At 40.7% G+C, this 27979-nt stretch overlaps 1 protein-coding gene across 1 annotated transcript in view; it reads right to left on the bottom strand.

Moving 5' to 3' along the window:
• GSK3B (glycogen synthase kinase 3 beta) overlaps positions 1-27979 on the bottom strand; it is a 138304-nt gene that overhangs the window by 17441 nt on the left and 92884 nt on the right. Inside the window, exons 5-8 of the mRNA XM_042811018.1 lie at positions 27311-27441; positions 25329-25435; positions 17945-18042; positions 8266-8361 (exon numbers count right to left, since the gene is read on the bottom strand). Coding sequence (XP_042666952.1) covers positions 8266-8361; positions 17945-18042; positions 25329-25435; positions 27311-27441 — 432 coding nt within the window. The remainder of the gene's footprint in view (positions 1-8265; positions 8362-17944; positions 18043-25328; positions 25436-27310; positions 27442-27979) is intronic.

Below are 27979 nucleotides of genomic sequence, written 5' to 3'. Positions count from 1 at the left end.
AATCTGGGCTCTGTCCTTCCAATTTGGATGCTTTCAATTTGTGTGAGCTATGGGTGCCTCAGGCCGCCGCGGATTATTCTCCATTTTGGATTGACTTCCCCCACCACTGGAGTTTGTTTGCTGATGTGATCTCTTTAGGATTCTTCAGGAACTGGAGATACCACCTCAGGAGTGCGGGTATGGACTGAATTTCGTTCTACTACGGGTCTTTCCCCCTCATATCGTCGCACCCATTGATTAAGAAATTTTCCCTCAATTTGTTTCCCCCTCTCCTTTGGACTAACACACTAAAGCTAAAAGCGACCCCCCCCCTGCATCTTCCAGCTCTTCTGATCCCACGCAGCCCAACCGGGAAGGCTGACAAATTCACCCACCGAGAACTACACTCGTGTGGAGCCGGGGATGGTCACTGCTAGGCAGGGGGTGGAGGGCAGGGCCCCCTGCTAGCTGTGAGCCCCCCGGCCGTGGGGTGCAGCCAGAGCTTCGGGTCTGGGTAGTTCTCAGTGAGGGAATGGAGGTAGCAAATAATCCGCGGATTATTTTTTTAGTCTGCGGACTAAAATTTAGTGCACGGACTAAAATCCGGCCCTTCGGAGCAAAGTGTGTCTCGGTTTAAGGTACATCTGGGTGAAAGCAAAAGAAATAAGAAATGATAAAGGAAATAAAAAGGAGAAAAGGAAAGGAAAAAAAAAAAAAAAAAAAGAAAAGGAAAAAAAGCTAAGTGCACAAAGTAAAGTGTTTGGGCAGACTACCATTTAGTATGCAGACTAAATATGGCCGGGCAAAATGCACAGCAAGTCCACAAACAAAACCAAAAATAAAACACTGACAGGAACTTTTAAAGCAATCAGATACTACCCCACCGGCGCAGCAATTCATTTTTCTAAAATGAAACAAGACCTTTGGTAAGGCTATTTGTCCACAGGCGGGACCGAAGGCTCAAGTTTTCATTTTAAAAAATGAACCTGTTTTGGAGATAAACAAATGCAAAAACAAAACAAAACAAAACAAAACAAAAAGGCTTTACATACAATATTTTTCAAGGAAAATTTGCACTTGCATAACTCAAAACCTCTTAGTTTCTGCAAAGCAATGAATTTCAGGCTGAGACCCAAGTCACTGGCTCTTTTTGGATGAGTTACAAAATCTCTGCATGGTCATGTAAAATGGAAATGCTGACTCATCCAAAACCACAGCTTTTGGTGTTTTTGTTTTGTTTGTTTTCTTTTAGATTCCAATCGATCTATACCTCACCGAAAAGCTGAGGAACCAGCACAAGTCCATTCTGTGTTCAGGCATGCTGTTGATGCTCAAATGCCCATGACTGCAGGCAGTGAGGCCAAGCAATTGCCTATTTCCTTCCTGCATTATGCTGCTTTCAGCGTGATCTCTCTCATGCAGTTCCCTCTCCATTTTTCAGGAATCACCACCATCTCCAATACTGCAAAAATGACTGTCAGGCCCAAATGCCCCAGGTGCACTACTGGGCTTTCAACCCCAAATGACATCAATTTAGAAGAAGCCTTTGTGCACTAGCAGAGCGAGTTACATACTGTCTCTCTGATTTGAAATGCTGCCTACCAGGGTAGTGGAGTTCACATTCTTTCTGAATTTCTATTTTCTTTTTTTTTTTTTTTTTATCCTCGACAGAGACACCGCAAGGAAAAGGATGGGAAGGATAGGATGCTTATTTCACTGCACTTGCATCAGCATTCAGCTCTCAAATGAAACCCCAGAAGGCAAGAGTTGAGCATTGTTTCAGCAGAATGCCTGGTCTGACTTTCAGCTCATTGACTTGCCATGCACAACATGGAGCTCCGCCGCCTTGGTCTAATTACGCATCCAAGCTCCACAACGTTACAGCAAGGTGCTCTTCCAGCCAGCGTGTACTAAAAGACATTGCTCCTGCCATCAACTGCCGTGTGTTTTGCATGCAGATCGCGAGTCCTACTAGTGTGCTGTGCTCCACAGAGAGCAGAGGCTTATTAACATGACATCTGTTGCTAACGCATCAAGCTGGTGACACCGCAGTCAGAAATTTCCCTGCCAGCTCTGGAGCCCTGTGCGTTTTGCCAAGAACCACCCACAGCCCCGCTGCAGGCCGACAGCCCGCGTACATCCCTCTTGCTCCGCAAGCACATTTAGATGGCACATGCCCCAGGCTGGGGAGGACGGGATACAGCCTCTCTGAAAACACTTCAGAATTAAGGAGCAGGGAAAGCTCTTCCTGCTTGCAAGCCATCAAAGCTGTCAGATGTAGGCCACGACCCCTCAAGTCAGCTTGTTTGAAATGCAGTCACACAATACAATCAGTACAGCTTCACGACACAAAGCAGTATTTCAGTCATGCATGTGAAACATAATAAGCTTTATGAGAAACATAATGTTCATAAACACAGAAGGAAAAGGAGGAGACGTGAAGAAGCAGCAATTTCTGGACTGAGCTTCACCCGAACACAAGGAAACAGAAAGCTAATGCTGAACTCCTGCTCTGAGGATCAGTCTTGTCTCAAGAGGCTGAGAATTTCGAAAGGGGATTTCTGAAATACACCAGTTTTCTATTTTTGAAATGCGTAGAACTCACATGATGCAAATGAAGATCAAAAGAAGTCCACCTTCTCTGATCGAATCCCTGTGCATTTTTTCTCTAAAGTCTCTCAAAAACTTGTCTCAGTAGTCAAAAATCCCCATCTGATGGCACTTCCCCAGCCAGAGGAATGAAGACAGAAGGGTTAAGTGGCTTACAAATGAGCCGACACTGAATTGGGAACTGAACCAGAAACCTGTCTGCAGAGCTCCTTCTTGCTGAGACCACACACTTGTTATTGGGCTAATTCCATCGAGGTCCCAGCAAAACCAGCACCAAGCAGCCTTTATTAACCAGCACATGCTTGGCTTCTAGCAAGCTCTACAGGCGAGCAACACAGCCAAGCGGAACAAGCTCCCCTTCTCCTCAGACAGAACTAAAAAAAATCTGCTTCTGGAAATGATCCCAGCCTCAGCAGGACAGCCACAAGAAGCAGCTTCGGTAGACATGTTGCAACAGGAGAGACAGCAGAATAGACACTACGTTGCAGAAGACCTGTTAAACTTAGCATTTGATTGCTGCATCGCACTCAAGCAAATCACGTCTTAATATTAAAGAATGCTCACTTATTTGTCATTACGCAGTACTCTCTTTACTGCATACAAATAGGGCTGAGGCAGGGCAATTTATCACCTACACAACCTGGCCTCTGTTCTCATGCATTAGATGGAGATAAGAGATGTACACTATCCAAAAATCCTTTGCTCCTACAAAGGGATCTGGAAAATATGAAATTGACAGAAAAACTTGGCTTTCTCTTCTTTCTTTTAAGCTAGCCTCCTGCAGACTGTTTTCACTCTTTGCTTGGAAACTCATTACACATCAAGTAAAAAAAAATAGAACAGTATTCTTCAAAAAGAACCAAGGTTTCACAATCAATCACCTCCAGATCATGCCAGAAAAGACTGTCCTGACCTTTTCCTGGCCCTAAAAGTCTGCCCCATTCTCTTGTCCCAATAAGTACAGTTGGGCCCGAATGAGCAGTCAGATTAAGAAAGTCAATCCAGATCTTGGTTTTTCTTTCCTCTCCCAGGAGTTTTTTGCTACTACATTAACAAGAATGCAGAAGGAAGGCATCAAGAATATGCAGGAGGGAACTGGAAGACAGACTCTGCTTCATGACAAACTTGAGCTAATTATGAAATTGCATCTAAAGAGATATCTAACCTTCATTCTACTTCTGTATCTCTACAAAAGATCAGGCTCCAAATTTGGAAGAGTTTGCCATTTTATTTCAAATGCAAGTTCACCAACGAAGACTTCTGAAGAAGAATTTCCATTTTCTTTTGTCATCAGTTATAATTAGGAGTAACAAAAGAAGCTATTTATCCTTTTTACTGCTTGGTATTCTTTCTTGAATCTACAATATGAGCAGTCACTTGGATGTATTACAAGCAAAACAATCTGCTTAAAAGCTAGACAAGAACCAGGAGAGCAGGAGTAGGACAGGATGAGGACATGAAGCTGATTTGGGAGGGTGGAAAAAAACAGTCATGAGAGAGACCAGACTGCTTATGTCCCAGTCTCATGGTGAGGGGGAAGGGTGACAGGACTGCCTGCTGCAAGTACGGCAACATTCAACAACTCAGGACCAGTGAGAAGAGTGGTAAAAAGCATATGAAGGCTATACACACAGACACACCCAATGCACACAATATTCAATCTAAAATATATGCCCAATACTTTATAGTTTTAGCAATATTATAGAATCATAGAATTGTTTGGGTTGGAAGGGACCTTTAAGATCATTTAGTTCCAATCTCTCTACTATTGGCAGGGTCACATTCCACTAGGCCAGGTTGCTCAAAACTTGCCAGAAATACCCAGAGAGCAGACCATCACAAAGCGTACAACCAACAGAAGTGCTCCTCACAGAATTTCAAATGTAATTTATTTGTAATACGGAGTGCTAAGGATTGGAATCCTTTTAATTGTGATCCAAACATGCTTTTGCAAACCAGATACATTTTACTGAAATATTTTGAAACAACAGTGAGAAAGCTCTTGTGTCAAAGAGCCAACATGAGGGAGTGGCTTTTTTCTCTAAACATTCTGATAAATAGCTGCCTGGAAGCTTTTTCACACACACAAAAAACTCTGACTGGTGAGTCCTCCGGTTATAACTAGATGACAAAAGTAACAGCCTTCTAAATACAGAATCTTCAGTAATTCTTTAACCTAGATGACAAATGTTTGTTATTAAGATTGAAGCTTTGAAAACTGAAGTCCTGCTGGCAACTATTTACAGCACTCTAGTTACACACATAACAAAAACCATTTGCCCTTTCCCCTTTTCTGCTGATTAGACTGCACTTCTGCAATGATAGTTCAGAAGTACTTTTCTAGTCGATATTTTCAATTCTAAAATACAGAAACTCCAAGAGAATGGACACCTCTGTATTCAGTAGTCTTAATTCTTCAGTGATCTGCTGTCCTTCATCTTTTAGTGCTTCTTTGTTCTCTAATGTCAAGCTATTAGAGGTCACTGCTATATCAGGCTGTAATTTATTAAGGCTTAATAAATGATGAATGCGTATTTTATGAAGTTATTAATGCATGGCTACATTGGATCAAGGGTCAGTAAGTTTATTTATAACAATGTTTTATAATGCTTTAAAACACTTTTTTTTTTTTAACTGATGTGACAAGTATCTGTCAAATAAACAACTCTTCAAGAGTACATGTAAACAGTGCCATAATACGAGGCAAGATCTTTTGCCTTCACTCTTTTGAGTTTTCATTGGAGTCCTTTTTACGAGACCCTTTTAGTGTGGCATTCTGCAGTTTTGGATTAAAAACTTGTACTACTTGGCTGTTTTAGAAACTTAGTTAAAATGCTACATGCTTGATAAACGCCGGCTTAAATGTTATTTATTTGTTTATTTATTTCAGCACAGCTTTTGATACCGTTTCTCACAGTATCCTTCTGGAGAAAATGTCCAGCACGTAGCTGGACAACAACATGAGGCGATGGAAGAGCTGGCTCTAATGGCTGGGGGGCTCACATCAGGCTGGTAGCCAGTCACCACTGAGGTCCCACAGGGTTCTATTTTAGGAGCAGCTCTCTTCAATGTTTTCCTAAATGACCTAGATGCAGGACTCAAACACATAATAAGTAACTTACAAATGATACTAAGTTAAGAGGAACTGTTGACTCTCCAGAGGGTGGGGAGGCTTTACAGAGATCTTGACAAACTAGAGAGCGAAGCAATCATCAACCATGAGAAGTTCAACAAGAGCAAGTGCCAGATTCTGCAGCTGGGAAGGGACAATCCTGAATATACATACAGACTAGGGGATGAGAGGCTGGAGAGCAGCACTGCTGAAAGGAATCGGAGGGTTCTGACTGATGGCAAGTTGAATCTGAGCCAGCAGTGTGCCCTGGCAGCCCAAAGGGCCAACTGTGTGCCGAGGGAACAGCATGGAGCTGTCAGGGGAGGGCAGCTGGGGGTGAGGGACAGGAGCTGCACCACAGGGCGCTGGGCATGGAACAGCCTGCCCAGGGCTGTGGGCACGGCACCGAGTGCCGGAGTGCAAGGAGCGTTTGGTCATTGTTCTCAGACATAGGGATTGGATTTGGGTAGTGCTGAGTGGGGTCAGGAATTGGACTCCATGATTCCTTCCAACTCAGGATATTCCAGGATTCTGTGATAATTTATATTGGCTTCCATGCCATCAGATATTACACCAATACAGCTGGGTAACAGAGCAATCCTAAGCATTACTGCCACTTACTGAAATCTTTAATGGCTCAACAGCAAAACGTTGAAAGGAAAGGATCTTTAGAAGTAAGTCTGGATGAATGTCTTTGCTAACACTGTGCTGGATAACCCATTTTTACTGATTTAGCACTTGTATAATAAGAAAAGTACAGAATACATAGATGAAGCATCATGTCACTCAACTGCAGCAAACTGGTTTAAATGCTACTGTACACCCAACTATGTCAGGAAGAATGCAAATAATGAGTTGAGAATAAGAAGCTATGCTGCAAGCACAGATGGCCAAAAGTAACTGCGTCCTAATGCAGAATGCAGATGCCATTTCCTGGCAAGCTCCTCTCAATTCTTTCAAATTGACTTTGCTTCACCTATGTCTTCTTAGAATGACAAAACATATTCATGTATGTATAGTGCGTATAAATAGAAGGAACACTTTTTTCTTGAAGCTTGCATTTGCTGAAAGGTCTCTGTTTGACCATCAAGTGGATATAGATGAGTCTTAGGACTATTCAGGCAGAAGACAACTTACATAGCTAACTTAGATGTTTAGCTCCATATACTGTTGTACATTTCAGCATCCCTGTTCCATTGCATATTAGTTTAATCCCTCAAATCCAGAACATCCTCACTGCAGAAATTCAGATGCAACCATAGAATTCTGTGCTATAATGCTTTTGGCCTTATTCTAGTGACTTGACTACTACCATGGTGCAATTTGAAAGGGAAGAGACCAACTCCCAGGGATTTAAATTGTCCTGTTCTTGTTTCAAGTTAATGTAAGACACTAAAAAGCAGCACTGGATTTACAGACCTCTCATACTATTATAAATCACTTAACCAATCCACAGACACTAGGATAGGGAAATACGAACAAGGAATTACTGGAGAAAAGGAGAATTGAAGTGGTGCATAAAGTGTTGAAGAATCTATCATATAAACAGCATATTTGGCTTGGCATGCACCCACTAAATACCTGACCAGCTATCAGAAAGACCCTTGATTAGCTCTAGCTAGTTTATCCACAGTTTCTACCACCACAGCACATTTGGTCTTAAAGAGTCTGACCTGGACATGTGCTCAACTAGGAATAAGATCCTTTCATATGTGAAGAATATATAGCAGAAGAAAACCTGAACCATTAAGGTATAATGACATTCTGCAACTATGTCAAGACATTTCTCAAGAAAACATTAGCTGTCAGGCATCGGTGCTTAAAACTTGATATTTAGCTTAAATCACAAGCTGCAGGGTAACTAAATGATCAGTTTTTACCACTTTTCATACAAAAAATCCACTGTTCATCTGCATGTGAAGGATAACTTAACTGTGTGGCCTTGAACTTACTCTAATGCTAGCAGTTTCCACTTTGACCACGGTTATGTTATTGCCAGTATTTACTGCAGTAGTACCTTCTGAAAACTAGGTAGCAAAACAGTCTTAAGTAGCAGCTCCAGGAAAAAAACACCACCAAAACAACACTAAACAACACACCTACAAGACTACAAATATAATATTTTTTGAAAGAATCAGTTGAGAAAATGACTGTCAACCTTCACTGTCAGATTATGGAACAGCATCACAGAAGTGTCATGCACATCAATGCAACACTTTCTCATTTCTAAGTGCCTTTTACACACATCAAACGTTACAGAATGACAGGATTTAGATATATTGCACTACAAACACACACACCATTGTTTTTGTTGTTTTTTTTTTTTTAAAAAACACTATAGGCAGCCTCAAAAAAAAAAAAAAAAAAAAAAAAAAGACTACCATATAATGCAATACACTGCTTCAATATCTTCTTTACCCTTACCTATATTAAGAGTTATTGGGTCTCCAGCATAGTTAAAGGCACCTAGTTTCGACTGAAAGCTACGAAGGCAATCACACTTAACTCCCAGAATTTCTTAGTTTCAGCCCACATGTTGTTATTATCCAATCATATAGACTTACCTTAGTCCATGGATGTGCCTTAATCTGAGGGAATTTAAATTCAGTATAGTTTGGATTCATTTCTCTAATTTGCTCCCTTGTAGGCGTTCCCAGAACCTAGAAAGGAAAGGGGAAAAAAAAAAAGCCACTGTTTACATATGCTTCACATTCACATGGAATCTATCACACAGCGAGAAAACTGAAGTCAATCTGTATAATCAGTAAGTGAACACAGAGAACAAAACTTCCAGTTTCAGTTGGAAGGGATCTCCCCTCCTGAGGCCATCTGGTCCAAATCCACTGCTCAAGCACAGATATAGGGAAGGCTGACCAGGACTGCATTCTGCTGGCTTTTGGGTATCTCCACACATGTGGACTCTACAGCCTACGCTCAGATGGAACTGCATGTGTTTTAATTTGTGCCTCTTGACTCTTGTCCTCTTAGTGAGCACCACTGAGAAGAGCCTGTATTTATGCACGTGGATAAAGTCCTCCTTGAAACTTTCTCAGCTGAAAGAGCTGAGCAGTCTCAGCTCTCACAACCTCTCCTCACGTGGCAGATGCTCCAGTCCCTCAGTCATCTCTGTCACTCCTCACGCAGCTTCAGTAGTCTCCTGGTGGCAGAATTTATGCTCCAAGCCAAGCATCAAAAATTTAATTATTTTCTAAAATTTTTCCACTAAATTCAAGAATCCTTCTCAAACTTCGTGATATTTCAATGGGGAATAGAGTCTATTGCAATTTTAATGTTATAAAACAGTGTTGCTGATTGTAGCATACAGGTCAGATCCATAATCAGCTATAACACAGACTGCATTTTAAGTCATGAACAACAGCCCTCTAACAAGCTTACAACCAAATTGCTCCTGCCATACACTGCTGTGATGTTATGCACTGTCCCCACGAGGAAACAACCTAAAATACTGTCAGTATTAGCTAGTAAGGCAGAGTGCTAAAGAAGTATTTCATCATATATTCTCCTACCTGTGGAGATTTTTTGTTCAGTTACCGAGTGGAAATGACACAAACAAACTGAAGAGTCAGGCAAAGGGGATAAGACCAAGTGTCACTACTCAGTTCAACAAAAAACCCCAGCAGTTACTATGGAAAGAGCCTGCTACCTCTGTGATTTAAAACATGGCTGTAGGAAACAAAATATCTATATGCTTTAAATTAAGAGCAAAAGGAAATAAACCCCCAGAAATTTTTCAAGCCATCGCTTCCTGGGTAATAGAATCAATTGGCAAGTTATACGAAAGAAATGACCACAGAACACCCACCTCTCAATTGCTAACTGAGACATAAACCCCACCTCCTCTACAATCCAAGAGTTATGCTCACATCAGACTACTTTTCTGTGCATGCCTATGTTGGTAGCAAAGAGTCCATTTACAGGATCCCGTATGTTTTACTAAACTTTGAAGGAAAATAAGAGCAGCCAGAAATGCTCACTTCCCCTGGTTCCAGGCTCTGAGATCGCTGCTCTCAAAGTGCCTGTTCAAAAAATTGATGGAATTTCAGACCTGCAAACAGTATTTCTATTTCAACGCAGTGTAAAAACCACTTGCAAAAACATGGAAGTTCCCTGGATTATTTCTCTTCCTGTCAAATTATGGATAACTTGCATTGCTGTCCCACCACTTCTCATGGCTCACTGCATTTTAAGGCCCCCCTTGCATAGAGAGAGCTTGTTTAAAGCCAAGCTTACCTCCCGTCATCTCCTCCCCCTTTTAGACAAAAAGCCCACCATCTTTAATAGCTTTCCAGAGAGGAGGCAAAGACTAAATTTTTCGTATCACTTAAATTCAGGAATCTGGCTCGGTTCCCAAGGCTGCACAGAATGAGAAATGTACACAGTGCTTGTATCCTTACCTAAAGAATGCTTATAGGATGGGAGAGATTTCAGATCTGATAGGCAAAGATAGCTTCATGAGAGGACCCATGGACAACACCCAGCCACGCATTTCACAAAAACCCACAGACCTAACCACAAATGATGCGAGAACAACTCCTGAGCTGAAGCTTTGGTGACAAGGATAGTGAAGCATCTAATCAACACTGCCTAAGGTGTCAAGAAAAGGAGGTTTTGAAGAGGGATAATACTAGATGAAGGAAGGGTAAGCTGCACCTTTCGGTTATGTAGCCTCAGAGACACAAGAAGACCCATACAGAAGGATATCTGACTTACATCAACCACTCAGTGGTGGTGGTGTCTGTATGCTTTCACTTCAGACTAAGAGTAGGTAGACTAAGGCAAAAAAAAAAAAAAAAAAAAAAAAAAAAAAAAAAAAAAAAAAAAACAAAACAAAAAAAAAAAAAAACAAGAGGAGGAAGAAAGTACACAGGAAGAAAAATGGTAGCTTTTAAGATTGTCATATTCAAATCACAATCCAGGGGGAAAAAAAAAAAGTGGGATGAATGACGTGATAAGCTATAAAAATGTTTTGGTACTTGCAATGCCTGGAAGAGGTCCTGTAGCAAGGGATGGAAATAACCCCACCCTGTCCTCCAGGGCACTCTGCTGCACCATTTTTAAACCATAACTTACTGACTTCTGCAGAGTTTTAGGTACATTAGCAATAGCTTTGAGTAACCTTGTTGAGTAGCAGCAATCGCTTATGCTATCACAAAAGCTGGGCAAACATTTTCTCTTTTAAAAAGAGAAGTCATTCATATGACAGCTATTTCTGTCGGAATGCAGAGGAGAAGAATAAATTACTTTGCACATTTTTGGCAGAATTACACTGTAAAACAACCGTTCTTGCTATACCAGCTCTGAAAATACTATGAAGCAGATGTTACTTGCTGACAGGTTTCACAGAATCACAGAATACTGAGACTGGCAGGGACTTCTGGAGGTCAAATGGCCCAAGCCTCTGCTCAAGCAGGTCAGCAAGAGTCAGGACTGTGTCCAGGCAGCTTCTTAAATCTCCAGGGACTCCACAACCTCTCCAGGAAACATGCTCCAATATTTAATCACCTTCATAATTAAAACTGTTTTCTTTTGTTCAGATTTGAGTTTAATGTGTTCCAGTCGATGTCCACTGCCTCTTGTTCTGGCACTGAGCACCCAAAAAGAACCTGGCTGTTCTGTATCTTTCCTTCAGGTATTTCTATACATGGATGAGATTCCCCAAATCTTGCATAGGTTAGACAGCTTTTAAGAAATACCAAGTCTGATACTTAATTATTCCAGTCTATGCACATCAACATATACTATCCTACTTCTGCTTCTTGGGGACAGCCTTATGAAAGGTAGTATTTTCAAGTTAAAAAAAAAAAAAAAAGAAAAAAACATTTAATTAAATGACAACAAACAAACTGTGTCAAGATGAAGACAAAACATTTGAACGAAAGGGGCCTGTAAGAAAAGATCTTGCAGATGAAGACAACAATAGGCTAAAGATCAACTGGCTTTGCTCTTCATCCCCAGAAGTCATCATCGTCCCTTAAATAAAAACACGTAACACATGCTATCTAAGAAGAGTAACCAAGGAATTCATATTTGAATTCTCTCAGGACAAAAAAACCTAATGTGGGAGGTTTTTCAAAGATTTTCTGGAAAGTTCTTCCCTGATGTTCACCTGCAACAGATGAAACTTCCTAATGACTTTTTCTTCAACTAACAGCATATGTCTTAAGCAATTAAAGAAAACCTACAGGCTCCAGATAATCACATCTCTAAAAGTACCAGGAATTTTTTGTATCTAGAGTAAGTCCTTAATTTGATCACAAATAGCACAAAGATCTTCATTTACTTGCAATTGAATTTTCACAGAAGGAGCTAGACTCCAGAACTGAAGACAGCTGCTGTCCACACCTGGTTTCACTGTGCAGGGCTATGAGACCAAAAGCATGCTGTTTCAACATAGGAGGAAGTGGAAACTGCAAGGTTTGCATGAACGCCTGTAGAATAAAGGTCCTTTCTGACAGCCACTGTTACTAACTGCTAATTATTTGCCAAAATACCAAAATCAGCTAAAAGCAGAGTTCAGAAACTCTGGGTGGGGAGGACTGAAGTGAACTTGAGAGGGAAGAAGACTTATTTAATTCAGGGTTTTCTAGAAACCACACAGTGGTATAGTGCCTTCCCCATGAAAACCATGCTATCTTAGGAGGAAATATCTACCAGGTGTGTATGGTTTACCAGATGACATAATCATTGCTTTTGCAAAAATGTCTGCACCTCTTCTGTAAGTTGTTAAGACGTGTGCCAATTAATTACTTAAATTCATAGTGCTGGCATCTCAAGCAGTAAGGATGGGTTGGTTTTGAAATAATGCCTCTATGGTAGGGAAAAAAAAGCCAACAAAAAACTTCCACATTTTTATATGCACTTTCTTTCAAAATCATGGTCCTGTCAAACAAAAACAAGCGCCAACTAAATATAGAGTTTTCTTCTACTTAAAAAACTCAAGAACAGCTACACAACAGGAATAGGAAGAAATCCATTGTCACTACTGACGTGAATATAATTATTCATCATCTTTTTATACTGCCTGCCAGCAAGCACTGGAAGCAAGAAACAACATGAGGTAGATGAACAGGCAAGTTGTGGTGTGTGCTAGAGGTGAAACGCCACAGGACTTCCTTATGGGCACAAGGGAAGGACCCAGATGATACCCTGCAGCAGGGACACACAGGTGTTAGGCACAATGATGGGTGCCTGGGCAGCACTCTCTCATGCATGGCCACAGTCGATAACAAGCTGTCTTCTCTCTGCTTGTCTCTTCTCCCGGAAAAGACAGCTCCACTCTCCACATTAACTGCTGTGACTGAATTTATTTCATTGCAAAAACTGAGCCCAAAATAGCAGCCTGACATTTGAGTGTGAGCCATATATTGTAATTGCAGTCTATACTTAGTGTTCAGTTTGGTAAAACTGTCACAGATCAGAAAGTTACACATGGATAGGATTCCTGATACTATCAAGTTTGGGTTTTAATACATTTCTTTCCCTTTGCCTCATTCCCAACCCAGAGAACCATGGGAAGATGATTTCATTTTTTCTTCAGTGCAAGGAATAAACACACAATCCAGAAGGAACAACAACAACAAAAAAACACACCAGAAAACCCCTAACTGTTTGTTACGGTTATCAGAAGTTGGTCATTGCACACCACGCTTGAAACAACAGTGCAGACAGGGAAAAAATATTTATGGTAAAGTCAATGAAAAGCAGATTGGCGGATGCTGTCCTCCCAGCACGCCAGGATGGCTCATGTGAGTACTGCCATTTCATTCCTCTGACAAAGATTTATTTCCTGTTTTGAGCAGAGCAGAGAGAAGCAGCTAAATAAAATCCCTCAAAAGATAAATACGCACTTAAGTATGTATCTTAGAAAGAAAACTATAATGCTTCAGAAATTTCCTTTTTGCATGGGGAGTACTGCCTAATCCCTTTCTGTGGGAGCTGCGGTTGAAGATAAGTCAGCCTGGGAAAACACTCCAGCCAGTTTTCAGTGCTCTCCAGAGTGTGGGAGGAGCAGGATTTACCTCTCCAAGCTTCCACAGCAGGCATAGCCATCCTGCAGGCACCACAGTTACATTCCTAGCTGTGAGCACAAGGAGAGGGAGTCGCACAGGAGCCTACATTGATTGCGCCCTCTAAAAATTCCCTCTTGCAGGCTGAGAGCTCTTCTCTGAGCTGTATTCAGCAATATCCTGCTTGTATAATGGATTCTAGTCAGGTGCAAACTGCAACCCTCCTGAGCTGCTGACAAGAGCAGCTGCACCTTTCCCACGGCAAAGGGACCCACACCACTGCTCTCTCAGGTGCAGTACTCAGATGTAATTTCTCTACCATGACCACTGCTGTGCCTGCAGTGCCACTGTGTTTGTGTCAGGAACTAGCACATTTCCAAAGAAGCTGTCACTCAAAATTAAAATTAATGTATCTGGTTACCTACTTGAGATATTTCCAGCAACAGGATAACCTAACATTTGGAATAGTCTGCAAGGACTAAAAATAATGACAAGTCACCATCCAAGACAAAACCTTGGAAAAAGCACATCATATAATTTCTCTCCAGAAACAATGTAAGAATTCAAGAAGAATGTAATTAGATAATTATTTCTTCAGATTTTTTTTTTCCAGCTCCGAGGCAGTATTTTGACGCACTGAGCATCATTTTCTCAAAGGTAAGTTGTTGAAGATCTCTCTCCTAGACAGAAAGACCAAAGAAATACAAAAGAAAGAAGGAAAGAAGGAAGTACTAATACAGAAAGACTGAAGAAATACAAACAAGAGAAAAAGAAACTAAAAATAAAGGTTCCAACCCTAAGTTCCAACTCCCTGCCATTGGCAGGATTGCCATCCACCAGATCAGGTTGCCCATCCACCCTGGTCTTGAATACCTGCGAGGATGGGGCACCCGTAGCTTCCCTAGGCAATGAGCTCCGAGTAAGGACTTTCTTCCTAGCGGCTAATACAAACCTACCCTCTTGCCAATTAAAACCATTCCCCCTGCCTATCACTGTGCACCCTGACAAAGCGCTCGTCCCAGCTTCCCTGCAGGCCCCCTTCAGATACTGAAAGGCCTCGTAAGTCCTCCTCACAGCTGTCTCCAGGCTGAACAATGCCAGCTCCCTCTGCCTGCCCTCACAAAAGAGGTTCTCCAGCCCTTTGAGCATCCTCAAGGCCTCCTCTGGACCTGCTCCAACAGGTTCACGCCCTTCTCATTTTGGAGTATCTGGACGCAATGTTCAACATGGGGTCTCATGAGAGATTCCCCACAATTGGTAACCCCATACGTTCTGCTTCTTTTACAGCCAGCTGGCACTAAGATAAGTCCATGTTACAATAAAAGTTTTAAATAGTAATACTTTAAGGGCTGCAAATGGAAGAGGTGTATGCCAAATATATTAAAAAAAAAAAAAAAAAAAAAACCACAATATTAAATGAATCCTATTCTAAACAAAGTCTTCAATAGCCTAATGTCTCACACTTTGGAGGCTGCACTATCCCCAGCTGCAATTCCCTCTGTATTCTCACGTCAGCCTTTTGCCAATGCTTTTATGAATATATATAGCTAACACAAAATGCACAACACGTCATATGCAGAAGTACTGAAAAACAGTACAGTTCTGCAGTTTACATTAATTTTTCCTTCCATTGTGGCCTTGAGAATCTGTGTTGTCTACATAACAAGTATTTGTCAGAAAATTATTCGTGGCACCTACCCAATTCAAGTCCACATTTTCCATTGTATTTTAAGGACTTAGTGAACACATTTTAATAACTACTACTCTAAGATTTAGTGTTTGTTCTTTCAGACTTTGCTAAAACATTCTCAGTACTGTAGCCTTTTAAATGAACAGACTAGGCTCACTATAAAATTGAGCTATTCCTACATTTAAGCTGTTTTACTTAATTTTTGTATGCAGAGGGCTACATGTATAACAGGACAAGAAAAAAAACCAAAACAAACACAGGTTTGGATGATCATTCAGAATTACTATTTCTTTGTTCAAAGAAATTATTCAGAAATTTGTCTCTGCTGAGGTGAACATCATCACGCCCAGCTATAACTTACTGATTTTTCAAGCCTTTATACAGTACAATCCTTTGGCTGTTATTAGACATAACATGAGTTTGCCAGCACTATATATTCAGTTATAAATTGAACTCGATCATCTCTGAGGGTCCCTTCCAACTCTGGGTATTTTATGGTTCTGTGAATTGGTCAATAAGAATTACCATAAATCATGGTAGCAACATTTTAAAAAGCTGTAGCTGGTGGTATGCAGGCCATCAACAGTTTTTTATTCCTTTGCTTCAATACACTGTCAGACAAGCATAAACGAAGCCAAATTATCACAACCACAGCACATATACGCTACAAAACTATTGGTTTATAGTTGCTTACCCTCAGAATTGCAGAACTGAAAATGCCTAAGTAACAAAAGCAGCTTCTAAAAAACTTTGAACAAAATGACGATCTCTGCCTGGCAAGCACCTCAATAATAAAGGGGCATCTTTTTCCTTTATTATTTTACTTTCATATTGTGAAAGCTGAAGCAATTGCAGAGCACTGTGGTTTTGCTGATAAGGCCTCTCTACTCTCAGTTTCCTGACTGAATTACGGAAGGACTTACAGGGCTTTCATCGTGATATAAAAAGTAGTTTCTACAAAAACTCATTTAGGTGTAGTTTCTTGGGATTGCAGGTATTAATCAAGAATTGAAAACAGGGTTTTTTCTGCAAATATCTGAAGGCAAGTAGCACAGTTTATTGCACAAATTCCATGGGAACTCTAGCAACCTGACATGTTTACAGACTGTTTTAAATCTCACAAAAGAGGTGCAATGGAAAGAACTGCAATGGAAAGAACTGCACCGCTCCAAGACACTTTTCAAAAGGAGAAAATTCTCACTCATGGCATCATCAGCTCTACTTGGGACAGCAGTTCTAGTTTTCCAATGGTGTTTCCCATGTAAACTGACACTATGTGAACCTGCTGAGCTTGAGATACACTGGGCAGAAAGACAACGTTAAAAAAGCAAGGAAGTCATAGGAGAAGGAGATGCAAGAGGCCTCTGGAGGAAAGAAGCGGGCTGAAGGACTTCCAGCAGGACAGACACAAAACCACTGTAGCAGAAGCTAAATTTACACAGCCAAAGGCTGGAGGAGACATGGTGAGAGCCTGGAAAGGTCGGGGCACACACGAGTGGGACTGTACTGCCAGCCACAGAAACCCTGAGCCTCCCCAGCTAATGTTCCTCATACAGAAGGATGACAGCTTGGTACTGGCCGGTGTCAGACACTGTGATAGAAGAGGTACAAAGACAGCAATAATACACAAAAAATGGCATGCATGCACAACATCTCCTCTGAAATGTTGCCATCTTACTAAGAGCACAGTACAGATGCATCTAGAGGAATTACACACTCATTGGAAACCTTGCCTCTTTCATTGCAGAAGTTGAACAAGGAGGGAGTTAAACTAGGGAAAGAATCATTTTGAAGGTAACAAAGCTGAAACTGGACAGATTCTGGGAAAACAGGTCCCAACTATGTAAGCTATGAATTACTGTTCCATCCTTCTAATTTGAGAATCAAAGAATATTAACAGCTTACCAAATGAAATCAATCAAGATGTGTTTAAGCATAAGCAATACGCAATTGTCATGCATTTAGAAACATGAGGTCTTCCTCGCTTCAAAAATAAGACTTTTCAGCTGGAAAGTATTTTTGCTCTACATTTAATTAGGTCCTGCTCTTCTGTCTGCAAAAAGGAGTACCCATTTTCACCTCTCAGCTCAAAGAGCTGGCAGGAAGGAGGAAGAAAAGAACGCTACATATGTGAAGAACCTGGCACAAAGACACTCAACAATACTGTTTTCAAAGCTAAGTACTAACTGCATGCAACAAAGAAAAGAGGTAGATTCTTAAAGAATTAGAATCATATATTAATAAATATTGGCTCAGTATGTAAGCAGCATTTCCAACCACGCTGAAAGTGCAAACCTGTAAGAGGAAAAAGAGCTGTATAATTAAAAGATAGAGCCATCTTGCCTGATTTCAAGATGGGCAAACAAAGAGTATCAAGTTCTCAGAAATGCATGAATAATTTTTTCAATCAAAGTTTACAGGCAAAACTTTGTACAATAGTATCAGCATGTAAGTTGCCAAGCTTTAACAATGATCGTTTTCATTTTAATTCCCATGGAATTGAAAAAAAAACTTAAAATTCCATACCTTGATTATTTCCACCAACTGATCCACACCACTGTCACCTGGGAAGATTGGTTGTCCTAGTAACAGTTCAGCCAATACACAGCCCGCTGACCACACATCTAAAAGGGGAAAAAAGCAGAGGGTAGGAAAGGTTTAAGTAAAATGTTTGTATTTGTTCATTTATATTAAAAAAATAAGTAGTTTTACTCTACTACTTGCCACGTCTCATACTATATCATAACAAAAAAATATACATATTCCTCTAATATACATCTAGCAAACAATTATGTGTGGCACACAGCAATAGGGGGCACGTATTGTGTAAGTCAAACCACAAGACAATGGGAACTGGAAAATAATGTTAACATCATCGTATATTTACATTAAAACCTAACCACATAGGAAGAAGAAACAAATATTTGCCATGTGAAAATTAAGAACTTCCCAGCCTTATGCTCTTCTTTAATAATGTTCTTGGTGAACTATGCATAGGTACCATCATAACAGCTGATGATTTTGCAGTTCCTGAATGTTGAATAGACTATTTTTTCATCCCATGTATTAAAAGTATATATACATATTAACAGATAAGCCAATACTGCAAATATTACTAGTATCCGGCAGAATCTAATTATTATGGGACCTAGGAGATAGCCTCTCATTCACATCAAGATCTAATCTTCCTCCCACTTCCATTTTCAAACTTCACAGGACAACAGCACTGCAGGGCCTGGGTCAACAACATCTGCCAATTCATTTTCATTCATATACTAAAAACCACATCTAGCTACAATCAGCTATTCCCTTATGTGAAGACAATCTTCATCTATTATAGGGACATCTTATATACAAATGAGGCAGTTCAGTGCAACAACAGTAAGAGTGCATGCAGGAATTCAAGGTTGGTAATGCAATCATATGGAAGTGGGAATAACCCTTTCCTTCCTATATCACAGAAAGAGGGTTAATATTGAAGTATTTTCCCCTTCTCTCAGGAAAAATACAGTTTTATCCAAACATACAGTAGGCAAAAAACACTGCTGATTACTGCAGCTGTTAAAATAATTCCAACATCAAATGGATGCATTTTTTCATAATGCCATAGTCCAGATATTGCAACAGTACTCATCCCAAAACGTAGCAACTTAAAACGCAGATGGTACTGGAAGTAACCCATGTTTAAATATTGAATTTCAACAAGCAGTAATAACAGAATCACAAAATCATTAAGGTTGGAAAAGACCTCTAAGATTATCTAGTCCAACCATCCACCCATCACCAACACCGCCCACTAAACTATGTCCCTGAGTACTACATCTACCCTTTGCTTAAAGCACCTCCAGAGACAGTGACTCCATCACTTCCCGGGACCACCTGTTCTAACGCCTCTTTCTTTTCTTTATGGGAAGAAATGTTTCCAATATCCAATCTGAATCTTCCCTGCTGTAACTTGAGGCCATTCTCTCTTGTCCTGTCAGCAGTTTCCTGGAAGAAAAAGCCAATCCCCGCCTTGTCACAACTTCCTTTCAGGGCACTGTAGAGTGGTAAGTTCTCCCCCAAGTCTTCTCCTCTCCAGACTGAGCAACCCCCATCCCCTCAGCCAATTCCTCACAAGATGTGTGTCCCAGCCTCCACAGTTTCTGGATATGCTCCAGGGCCTCAATGTCTTTCTTACACTGCAAGGCCCATAACTGAATGCAGTACCTGAGGTGCGGCCTCACCAGAGCTGAGTACAGGAGGATGATCACCTCCCCCTCCTTCTGGCCCTACTATTCCCAACACAAGCCAGGATGTCCTTGACCTTCTCAGTCACCGGGGCACGCTGCTGGCTCACGTCCAGTTGAGCGTCAAGCAACACCCTCCAGATCCTTTTCTTCCACACAGCTTTCCAGCACTCTGCCCCAACCCTGTAGTGTTGCCCAATGTTGTTGTGATCAAAGTGCAGGACGCAACGACTGGTCTTCTTGAACTTCATCCCTCAGCCTCAGCCCACATATCCAGCCTGTCCAGGTCCCTCTTTAGGGCCTTTCTACCATCAGACATATTGACATTTCCCCCCAGCTTGATGCCATCTGCAATCTTACTGAAAGTGCACTCAATTCTCCCATCTCGATCATCAATAAGGATGAAAAAATAAGGAAAAATCAGACACTTTTTGTATTTTTAGCAATATTTAGTAGAAAGCCACCAAGGTGCCAAGATCTCTTCTGGGACATGAAGACGACAACAGGCAAAGAACAACACATTGTGTTGGCTTCTGAATGACTGCTAACTGATAGCTATGGCCATCAGACTGAAACATACAAGAAAATGATGAAAAGAATGTATGACTTATCCATACATACAAAGAGCCTTCCAAATAGGTAGCTGCATTTACAGGAACTTAAACAGCAGACCAAAAGACAGCAGATTTCTTCAGAAGTAGCAAAGAAATAGATTAAATGTACTAAGCCCAGAACTGAAACCTAGAAGTCTATTTAAAGGCACTGTAAGGGGTATTGAGAAACTGAAGATTTTTCCACTGAACATACAAAAAAAGGTACTCCCAAAGCTATAATGGTTACTGACTATTTTGAGATTTATTTTGGACTAAAAAAGAACAATATATTGAAAGGAAAAGACAGAACACATTTAAATGCCAGTTTTGTTTTGTGTAATTTTGCATTCAGAACTCTGTTCCTTTTGAGATCTGGAACCTAAATCAGCATTATTTTTTTGAATTAGATTAGGGCTTCATAAAATCGTCTTAATTAACCTTCTGGTCTGGCTTCTCCATGACACTGGCTTTGTGCTTTTATCCTTCTCCAGTCTCCTTCAATGTCTTCCCACTCCACCAGCAAATTTCTGACAAGTCTTAAAGGTTGAAGCATCAAAGCCATTTCAGTTTCGGGAAAACAGAGAGGACAGCAAGCAGCAGCACTGCTGCTGTGGGAAGAAGCTCAGCCCTGCAGGACTTGCTTGGCCCAGGAACATACTGCAGCTGCAGACAAGCCAGAGGATGCACAAGCAGCTGACGGCAGCATGCAGGAAGAAGCTGAGGGCACTGCAGAGCGAAAGAATAGAAAGGATGCAGGTCACAAGGAAGCAGCTGGGGAAATCTGTGGAATCCTTATGGTATTTGTGATGGGGGAATCCAGCAGACACAGCGAATCGACTGGAAACAAATCCGTTGCTCTTTGTGCTAGGAAGTCTGTAAGATCGGGTGATTTAATAACTTCTTACAAACCTATTTCATTTTCCTTTATTTTAGTTGCTAATACTATAAATTAATCAGCATGTACAAGAGACGCACTGAAATGCACAATTCTTTTTCCAGGAGCATCATTTCACTCTCTTCCAAGTTTGGACCTGGGCAATGTTCCCACTTCAAGGAAATGAAAAAATCTTCTAAGTATTCTCATTTAAAGCCAGAGATCTGCAGCCAACTTTAGCAGCTTGAAGTAGGGATGGCAACAAAACAATTTTCCTAAGGTGTTTATAGAACTCTGCTAACAAAAATTCAAGAAGAAACTGAGAAGTTTTGACTCTGGCTCTCATCATCGCAGCAGTGGTCATTGTGCTATACACCACCTTCCCTAACTCGTTATTTAGAGGGCACGAAGAAAGAAAAAATATTTGCCTGCTCTCATCAATTCAGTGGAAACTAAGAATTTTCCCTCCATCTGAAACTCTCCTACGCTTTTTTCTTCCTATAGTGAGCTCTGTCCCAGCATCCTCTGATCTGACCTGATGGACTTCCTCCATCTCAGAACTGTTTCTCTGGAAGCCAATCATCCGTACAAACCAGCAGGGAAAAAATAGAGTCGGAACAGTAGCCCTAGGAGGTTGTAAAATCAGCAGCTTCTACTTGCCAAATGCCAGAGCATAAAATGCTTTTCACTGCTAGTTTTTTTTGGAATGCTTTTTAGAACGTCAGAATGAGAACAAAATCTGGGATAATGGGCATGTGTTGCTATGTCAAATGCAAGTCTTGCACATCTGCTCAGCACAGATCCACAGCCTACATGAGGTAGAGTAAGGCCAAAGCCTGAAACGGTTAGGAAATCACAGGCACCTTTTCTCTGCAATGAAGAGATGAAACAGCAATCACAGGTGAGAGAACTGGTCTTCAACATCCATGCTTAGTTTCAGCAATGGGAATCACTGCCTTAGATAGAGAGAGAGAGAGCAAATCCTTTTCACTGCTCTGAGGCAACAGACTTGGGACACAGCCCACGATGGTTCTTTCCCAAGAAATTAGGAGACACCGTTGCTGCATGTGCCTCTGGGAAATTCTGCTCTGAAGGAGATGAACTTCTCACGTCTTCAGTTCTAGCACTTGCTAGGAAAGTGAATGAATAACTTTGTGACACTTATTTTTGGACAGCTCAGCAGAAGCCAGTGATAGGGCTGTACAGATTGATCCTTCCCTGACAGCAGCTATAAATGTTGCCTCTGGAATGCTCTCAATGCCTGCTAGAGCCATAAAGGAGAAAACGTGCTGGAGACCAGGGCACCCTCATTAACCAGAAGCACCATGTTTTCTGACGAGCACTCCTTTTCCCCATCTCCCAACCTAGTAAAAAACACATTCTCCAGGTAAAACTTGACTGTGGTCCTTCTTTTCATAAAGCAGAATCATGAAGTAACAACTATCTGCACCCAGCCCTACTCCAGAGCCTGCCTGTGTTTGTCTCAGGACATTCAAGGGGAATGCGGGCAGCAATCCCACGTTTTCAGCTGGCAGCAGCCAGGCAACATGCAGACAGCATACCCTGGGACAGCAGCGCACATGGACCTGCAAGGAGGAAGTTCCAGCTAAAACTTTCTGTAGGGGCAGCAGAAGGGCTCCATTTGCACAAAAACAGATGCTTCTACTAGTTAGCTTCAGAACAAAACTGCCTGCTATCCTTAGCCTCACAGACACACCCATAAAATTCATAGTCAAAGGTGAATGAAGCCCCAAGTTCTGCAGATTTTAACTGACATGAATGCTTGTGTTCCTGCCATCGAAAAATCTTTTGAAAGTATGCAGTAAGAATGCTGCTACAGGCCTGGTTTTAGTAACTAACTGGCAACAGCAACTATTCAGAAGCCTGAACAGGTTATTTCCCAGCTTGTTATTTTAATAGTAGTTCCAGGTCTGCAAGATGACACATACTGAGGTGTTAACTGCATTAGATTTTGATGCCACTGATGTTATCATACATTAATCTACGTCACCAACCCAGTATGAAAGCTGCAAACACTACCCCCAGTTTCAGTTATTTTAAAAATATAATCCAAAAGACCCATCTAACTCACATGTTTTGATAAAATAAGATCCCAGAAATTACAATGCCAGTTTACATTTCTGTTCTGACTTCCAGGATGCAGAAGCATCCCAGAGTGCTGGGAACTGCAAAAATAGTTTCTGAAAGCATTTTATTACTTCTCAACTCCCAAATGCAAAGATTACGTTGAAGAAAGATCAAGGAGGAAAGGGAAAGAAGGATTTGCTGAATTTCGTTTTCAAACTATTCTGTGCAAGTTTTACCTCAGCTGATTTATTTAGAAGATTTTCAGGTGATAGAGGTGGGTTTTTTTGTGTATGAGAAAGTCTGAACCACAGCGGTCTAAAATCATGATGGTATTTGGCAAGTTTATTTTTTATTAGAATTATTATAGAGACAAGCAGGTAACAAAATAAAAGTTCCTGCAAAAAAGGCAAGATTAAAGTCATTATACGGTTGGAGCCAGCAACATTCCATAGACTTATCTATAAAGCAGTCCCTTCTGGTGACCTAAATATTTGTTTTATGTAGTTATCCCCTGAAACAAGTTGTCTCAGTGCACTCTGATAACACAGCTGAGTCAACCTATTAGCTCTCAGATGGCAAAAATATGTCAGCTGGGATCAGCTGCCTGCCCTCACTCTCAAGCTCCTGCCACTTTGCTTTTACCTGTGCCCCAGAGCTTATCAGACTGCACAGTAATGTTGATTCAACTCATTAACACTGCAGAAAGCTAACCCAGCCAAAATGAAGTCTCTAGACAAAGTGAGGCTGAATCAGCATACTGAATAGTAAAGTGTGGGAGCCGATGTACCCAAGAGCAAAAGGAAGGCTGAGACTGCCACTATTGGCTTGGCTAACCATTAGAGAAACTCTGCCACTTTATCTTTACGGATCATTACTCTCTCCAGACTCCTGCTCCTGCATCTTTTCGTACCAGGGGAGATATGTGTTTATCTTTACTGTGCCATTACTTTTCCCCAACTTCTGGTTGGTCCTGCCTCCCCTCCCCACCCCCCCCCCCCGCCTTTTATATATATATGAATGTGTATATATATCTCAACGTGAGTGTTGCTGTAATATGATTCTGGAGAATAAGTAACGGGGAAAAAAACAACGAGAGGAAGTAAGTCTTTAGAAATACTTCTATTTTCAAAGAACTGAACATGTGAAATGACACAGCCAATGATTTTAACACTAGTTTGAGCTTACTGCCTTTAAATACACTTGAGCGAGTTACAAGCTTATTTTTTCAAGACTTGTTCATGACCTCTGTATCCTTTCGAACCTATTAAACCTAGCCTGTACTACTCAAGACCGTAAGCAAGATAAAATCTCAGCACCAGGCTTCAGAAAGAGCCCAGGGAGTACCCTGACTAAAAACCTGATGAAGTGACTCACAACAACATTGCTGCTCACCTTGAGCAACTTTCTGTGACTGCTGTATGCACACCTGGTTATTTTCTGTCCTCTGCCTAAACCTTCAGCTTCCCTAGCATTTCCACAATGCAGCTGAATGCCCAGTATTTAAAAAAAAAAAAAAAAAAAAAAAAAAAAAAAAAGGTCTTATTCACGTTGACAATTAATGAGTAAGGGACAAAAAATGTTAACAGAATTAATTAGCAGAATCTGAAACACTGCCATATATGTTATGTTAAACCTACCAAGAGAGTTTAAAGCCAAACATCACCCCGCATTTCCTCTCCCACTAAAAACACTTCACTGAAAGCCAAGCAAACAAGCTACAAAATTATTTGGGTCTAAATCACAACATACCAGAAGCAGGATAATAGCTTATATTCTTTATATAGCCCTTCTTTATAGTTAAGTCATCAAATACTTTTTAGTTTTATCTCTCTCTTGTACCTACTTTTAAATTGAACAGCAAAACTACCTGGAAAACTTGAAAATGTTTTTTTTTTGAATCAGATTTCATCCCAGACTAAAGACGAACAAGCATCATTTTAATTATATAATTGACATCAAAATCTCAAGAAGTGTAGAAATTGCAACAGCCCCCCAAAAGATGTGTACTTTGCTAAGTGGTGTCTGCCCATTTACAACAAAATTCTGCCTCTTGCAATCCTTTACTCTTAACTACAGAATAAAAACCCATGCAGCTGGTACAGACTTCAACAAATACATACACATACCTATACTGGAGGTATAATCGGTGGCTCCAAAGATCAACTCTGGTGCCCTGTAGTACCGAGAGCAGATGTATGAAACGTTAGGTTCTCCACGAACCAGCTGTTTTGCACTGAAATGGAAACAAATCAATAATATTTTAGAAACAAAAAGCTTCAGTGTATTTTAATGCAGACCAGTATTAAACCTTAGCACTCCTCACCACCCCCGAGTCCTAAACGCTAAATTACTGTGTTCCAAGCTGACACAAGGCACAGACTTGATTTATTGTGAAATCAGCCCACCAGGCAGCTACTTTACAGTAGACACAGCAAAGGAAATGCTGACTAGAATTTGGAGGATAAACAGAGTCAGGATTTTGGTTGGCAGTTGTCTGGAAAGTTTGATGTGTTGAAAAGCTTGCGTACAAAGTCGAAGATGACAGTATACAGCTCAGCCAGATGTAGCCACCTTTCAAGGTTCAAAACCCCTGGGTACTCACCAGAACAGAGTACTTCCTATTACTACTCTTATTTTCTTAAGCTTGCATAATATTCTGGCTTTTTGCTGTTTAAGGGAGTGTGTCATGAGGCTAAGTGGGCACGAAGACAAAGGTAAAAACAAGTTTGCTGGTGCAGGCACATGTTATTAGTCTGAGATAAACATGAAGGCTTCATATAGAAGTGAACACAGTGAATTTAGTTTTAGGTACTTTGTCTAATGCACATTCTTCAAATACAAAAATCACACCTGTATCTTTATTCACCTTTGCAGTTGCTAGATTTACACCGCCACAAAGCATCTAACATGCAGTACTGCCACAACCATAACAGCGAGTTTCTTTAGAAACACAACAGCACGTTACTTCTGGAACATGAGTCTATGTTATATTTCTTTCTTAATTAATACCAAGCTTTTGATAGCAAGGATGTGGAAATCAACCTGCTCTTTTGGAAGCACAATACATTCCACTAAGTGGCAACAAATCCCAGCCAAATCCAACACTGAGCCTCTGAGAGAAGGAAGAGTTCCCAACACCCAATTAGATGGTTTTAAAAAGTCTCAGTTTTGCCTACAGCTTTCTGATACAGAAACTACAATTAACAATTCAGATTTCTAACAGCTAGAGGTACAACCTGTTTATGCACTGTTATTTCAAGTTTAAGTGTGATTCCTATTTTGCTCCATTGTTTGTGATGTAGAACTAGGAAGGAGATTCCCAAACCATGAGGCGTGACGATGCACTGCTTGAGTAATCACCATCTGACATTCCCACTCACTACAGGCAAGCAAATTTAGCAACAGCAATTTCAGTGACCTCTCACATGTATGACCTGGCTATTTTAGTCTGCAAAGTTACAGCACAATCTGAAGACTGAACTTCAGGAACAAATCAGTTTCCTTTCTCAGCGTGGATATCTAGAACTTCTGTGTCAGTTTTACTTTCTAGATCAGGGCTGGACTCACTTGTTCAACTGAATCACTTGAACAGAACTGGAAAAAATATGCCACTGGAAACTAGGATACAGGTGTCCACTATCTGCAATCAGAATTGCTGCTGCTGAACTTGATCCTCTACAGTATTTGAAATATTAGATGAATCAGCAGACCAACATAAATAGACTAATAAGGTAGCATTAGCCTTTTCAGGTTACTATGTCACTCTGCCTATCCTTTCTTCCACACGCTTTACCCTACTGTTCAGCATTATTTCTCCATGGCACAGTATTTTCCCTATCAATGGCTTATTTACTTTTTTATTATTATTATTTAATCTGCACAAATAACAGGCTTGAATTTTGTTTCCTATTTGACACCCTTCACCAGTTCCTTCTCTTTTTTTCTTATGAGCTCATTTTAAAAAGAAAACACTCTGATGTTAATTTCTCCATCTAAAAACTACAAGCAATAAACTTCAGAGGAACACAAGAGTTCCTCTGCAAAATTTCACCAGATTTGTTTTGAAATAAATCTGACTCCCCAGGCTTCAGGCCATAAACAAGCTTACCTTCCGAAGTCGCAGAGTTTAAGGACAGCTGTATCAGGGTCCAGCAAGAGGTTTTGTGGTTTTATATCCCGGTGGCAGATCCCAAAGGAATGGATATAGGCTAAACTCCGGAACAGCTGATACATGTACAACTAGAACACAGAAATATAGGGTAAGGTATGCTTTCCCAGCCAAAACAAGCTAAACAACTCAATTAACATGTAACTCTATTAGAGTAAAAAACAGAACCAGTCAAAATAAAGAAAAAAACTAAAAAGGCCCTAATGAATTTAGGTCAGTCCTGTGGAGACAGGGAAAGCCCAGGAACTGGCACATCTTCCTCTTTGTCACATAAGTTCACAATGTCCACATGAGGTTCAGATTGCCCTTTTGAAAATGAGCACAATTCCAAAGAAATAATTGTGCCAGCTTTCCAATATATATAAATAACCACAGAGCAAACAATGATGGTAGTCACAGAAAACATATAGAAAATAAAAGTCTGCATTTACTTTATAAATCAGCTTCTTCACAGAAATGAGGTATTCCAGGTTAGTAAAAAAGAAAAACCCTTTAGCAAAGGAAGTTATTAATAGGATATGAAATGCTGTCCAAGGAATATGGTAGTGTTTCAGCCTGACACCTGAACAAATCTCCTGGCTTGTTCTAGTCAAGGGGCAGACTCTTTCT

This window comes from Centrocercus urophasianus, unplaced genomic scaffold (genome assembly GCF_019232065.1).
Source record: "Centrocercus urophasianus isolate 14NV4802_14NV808 unplaced genomic scaffold, USGS_Curo_1.0 seq_12, whole genome shotgun sequence".
NCBI lineage: Eukaryota > Metazoa > Chordata > Aves > Galliformes > Phasianidae > Centrocercus > Centrocercus urophasianus.
Note: the sequence above shows the minus strand (reverse complement) of the source record. Positions and strands in the feature narration are given on the sequence as shown.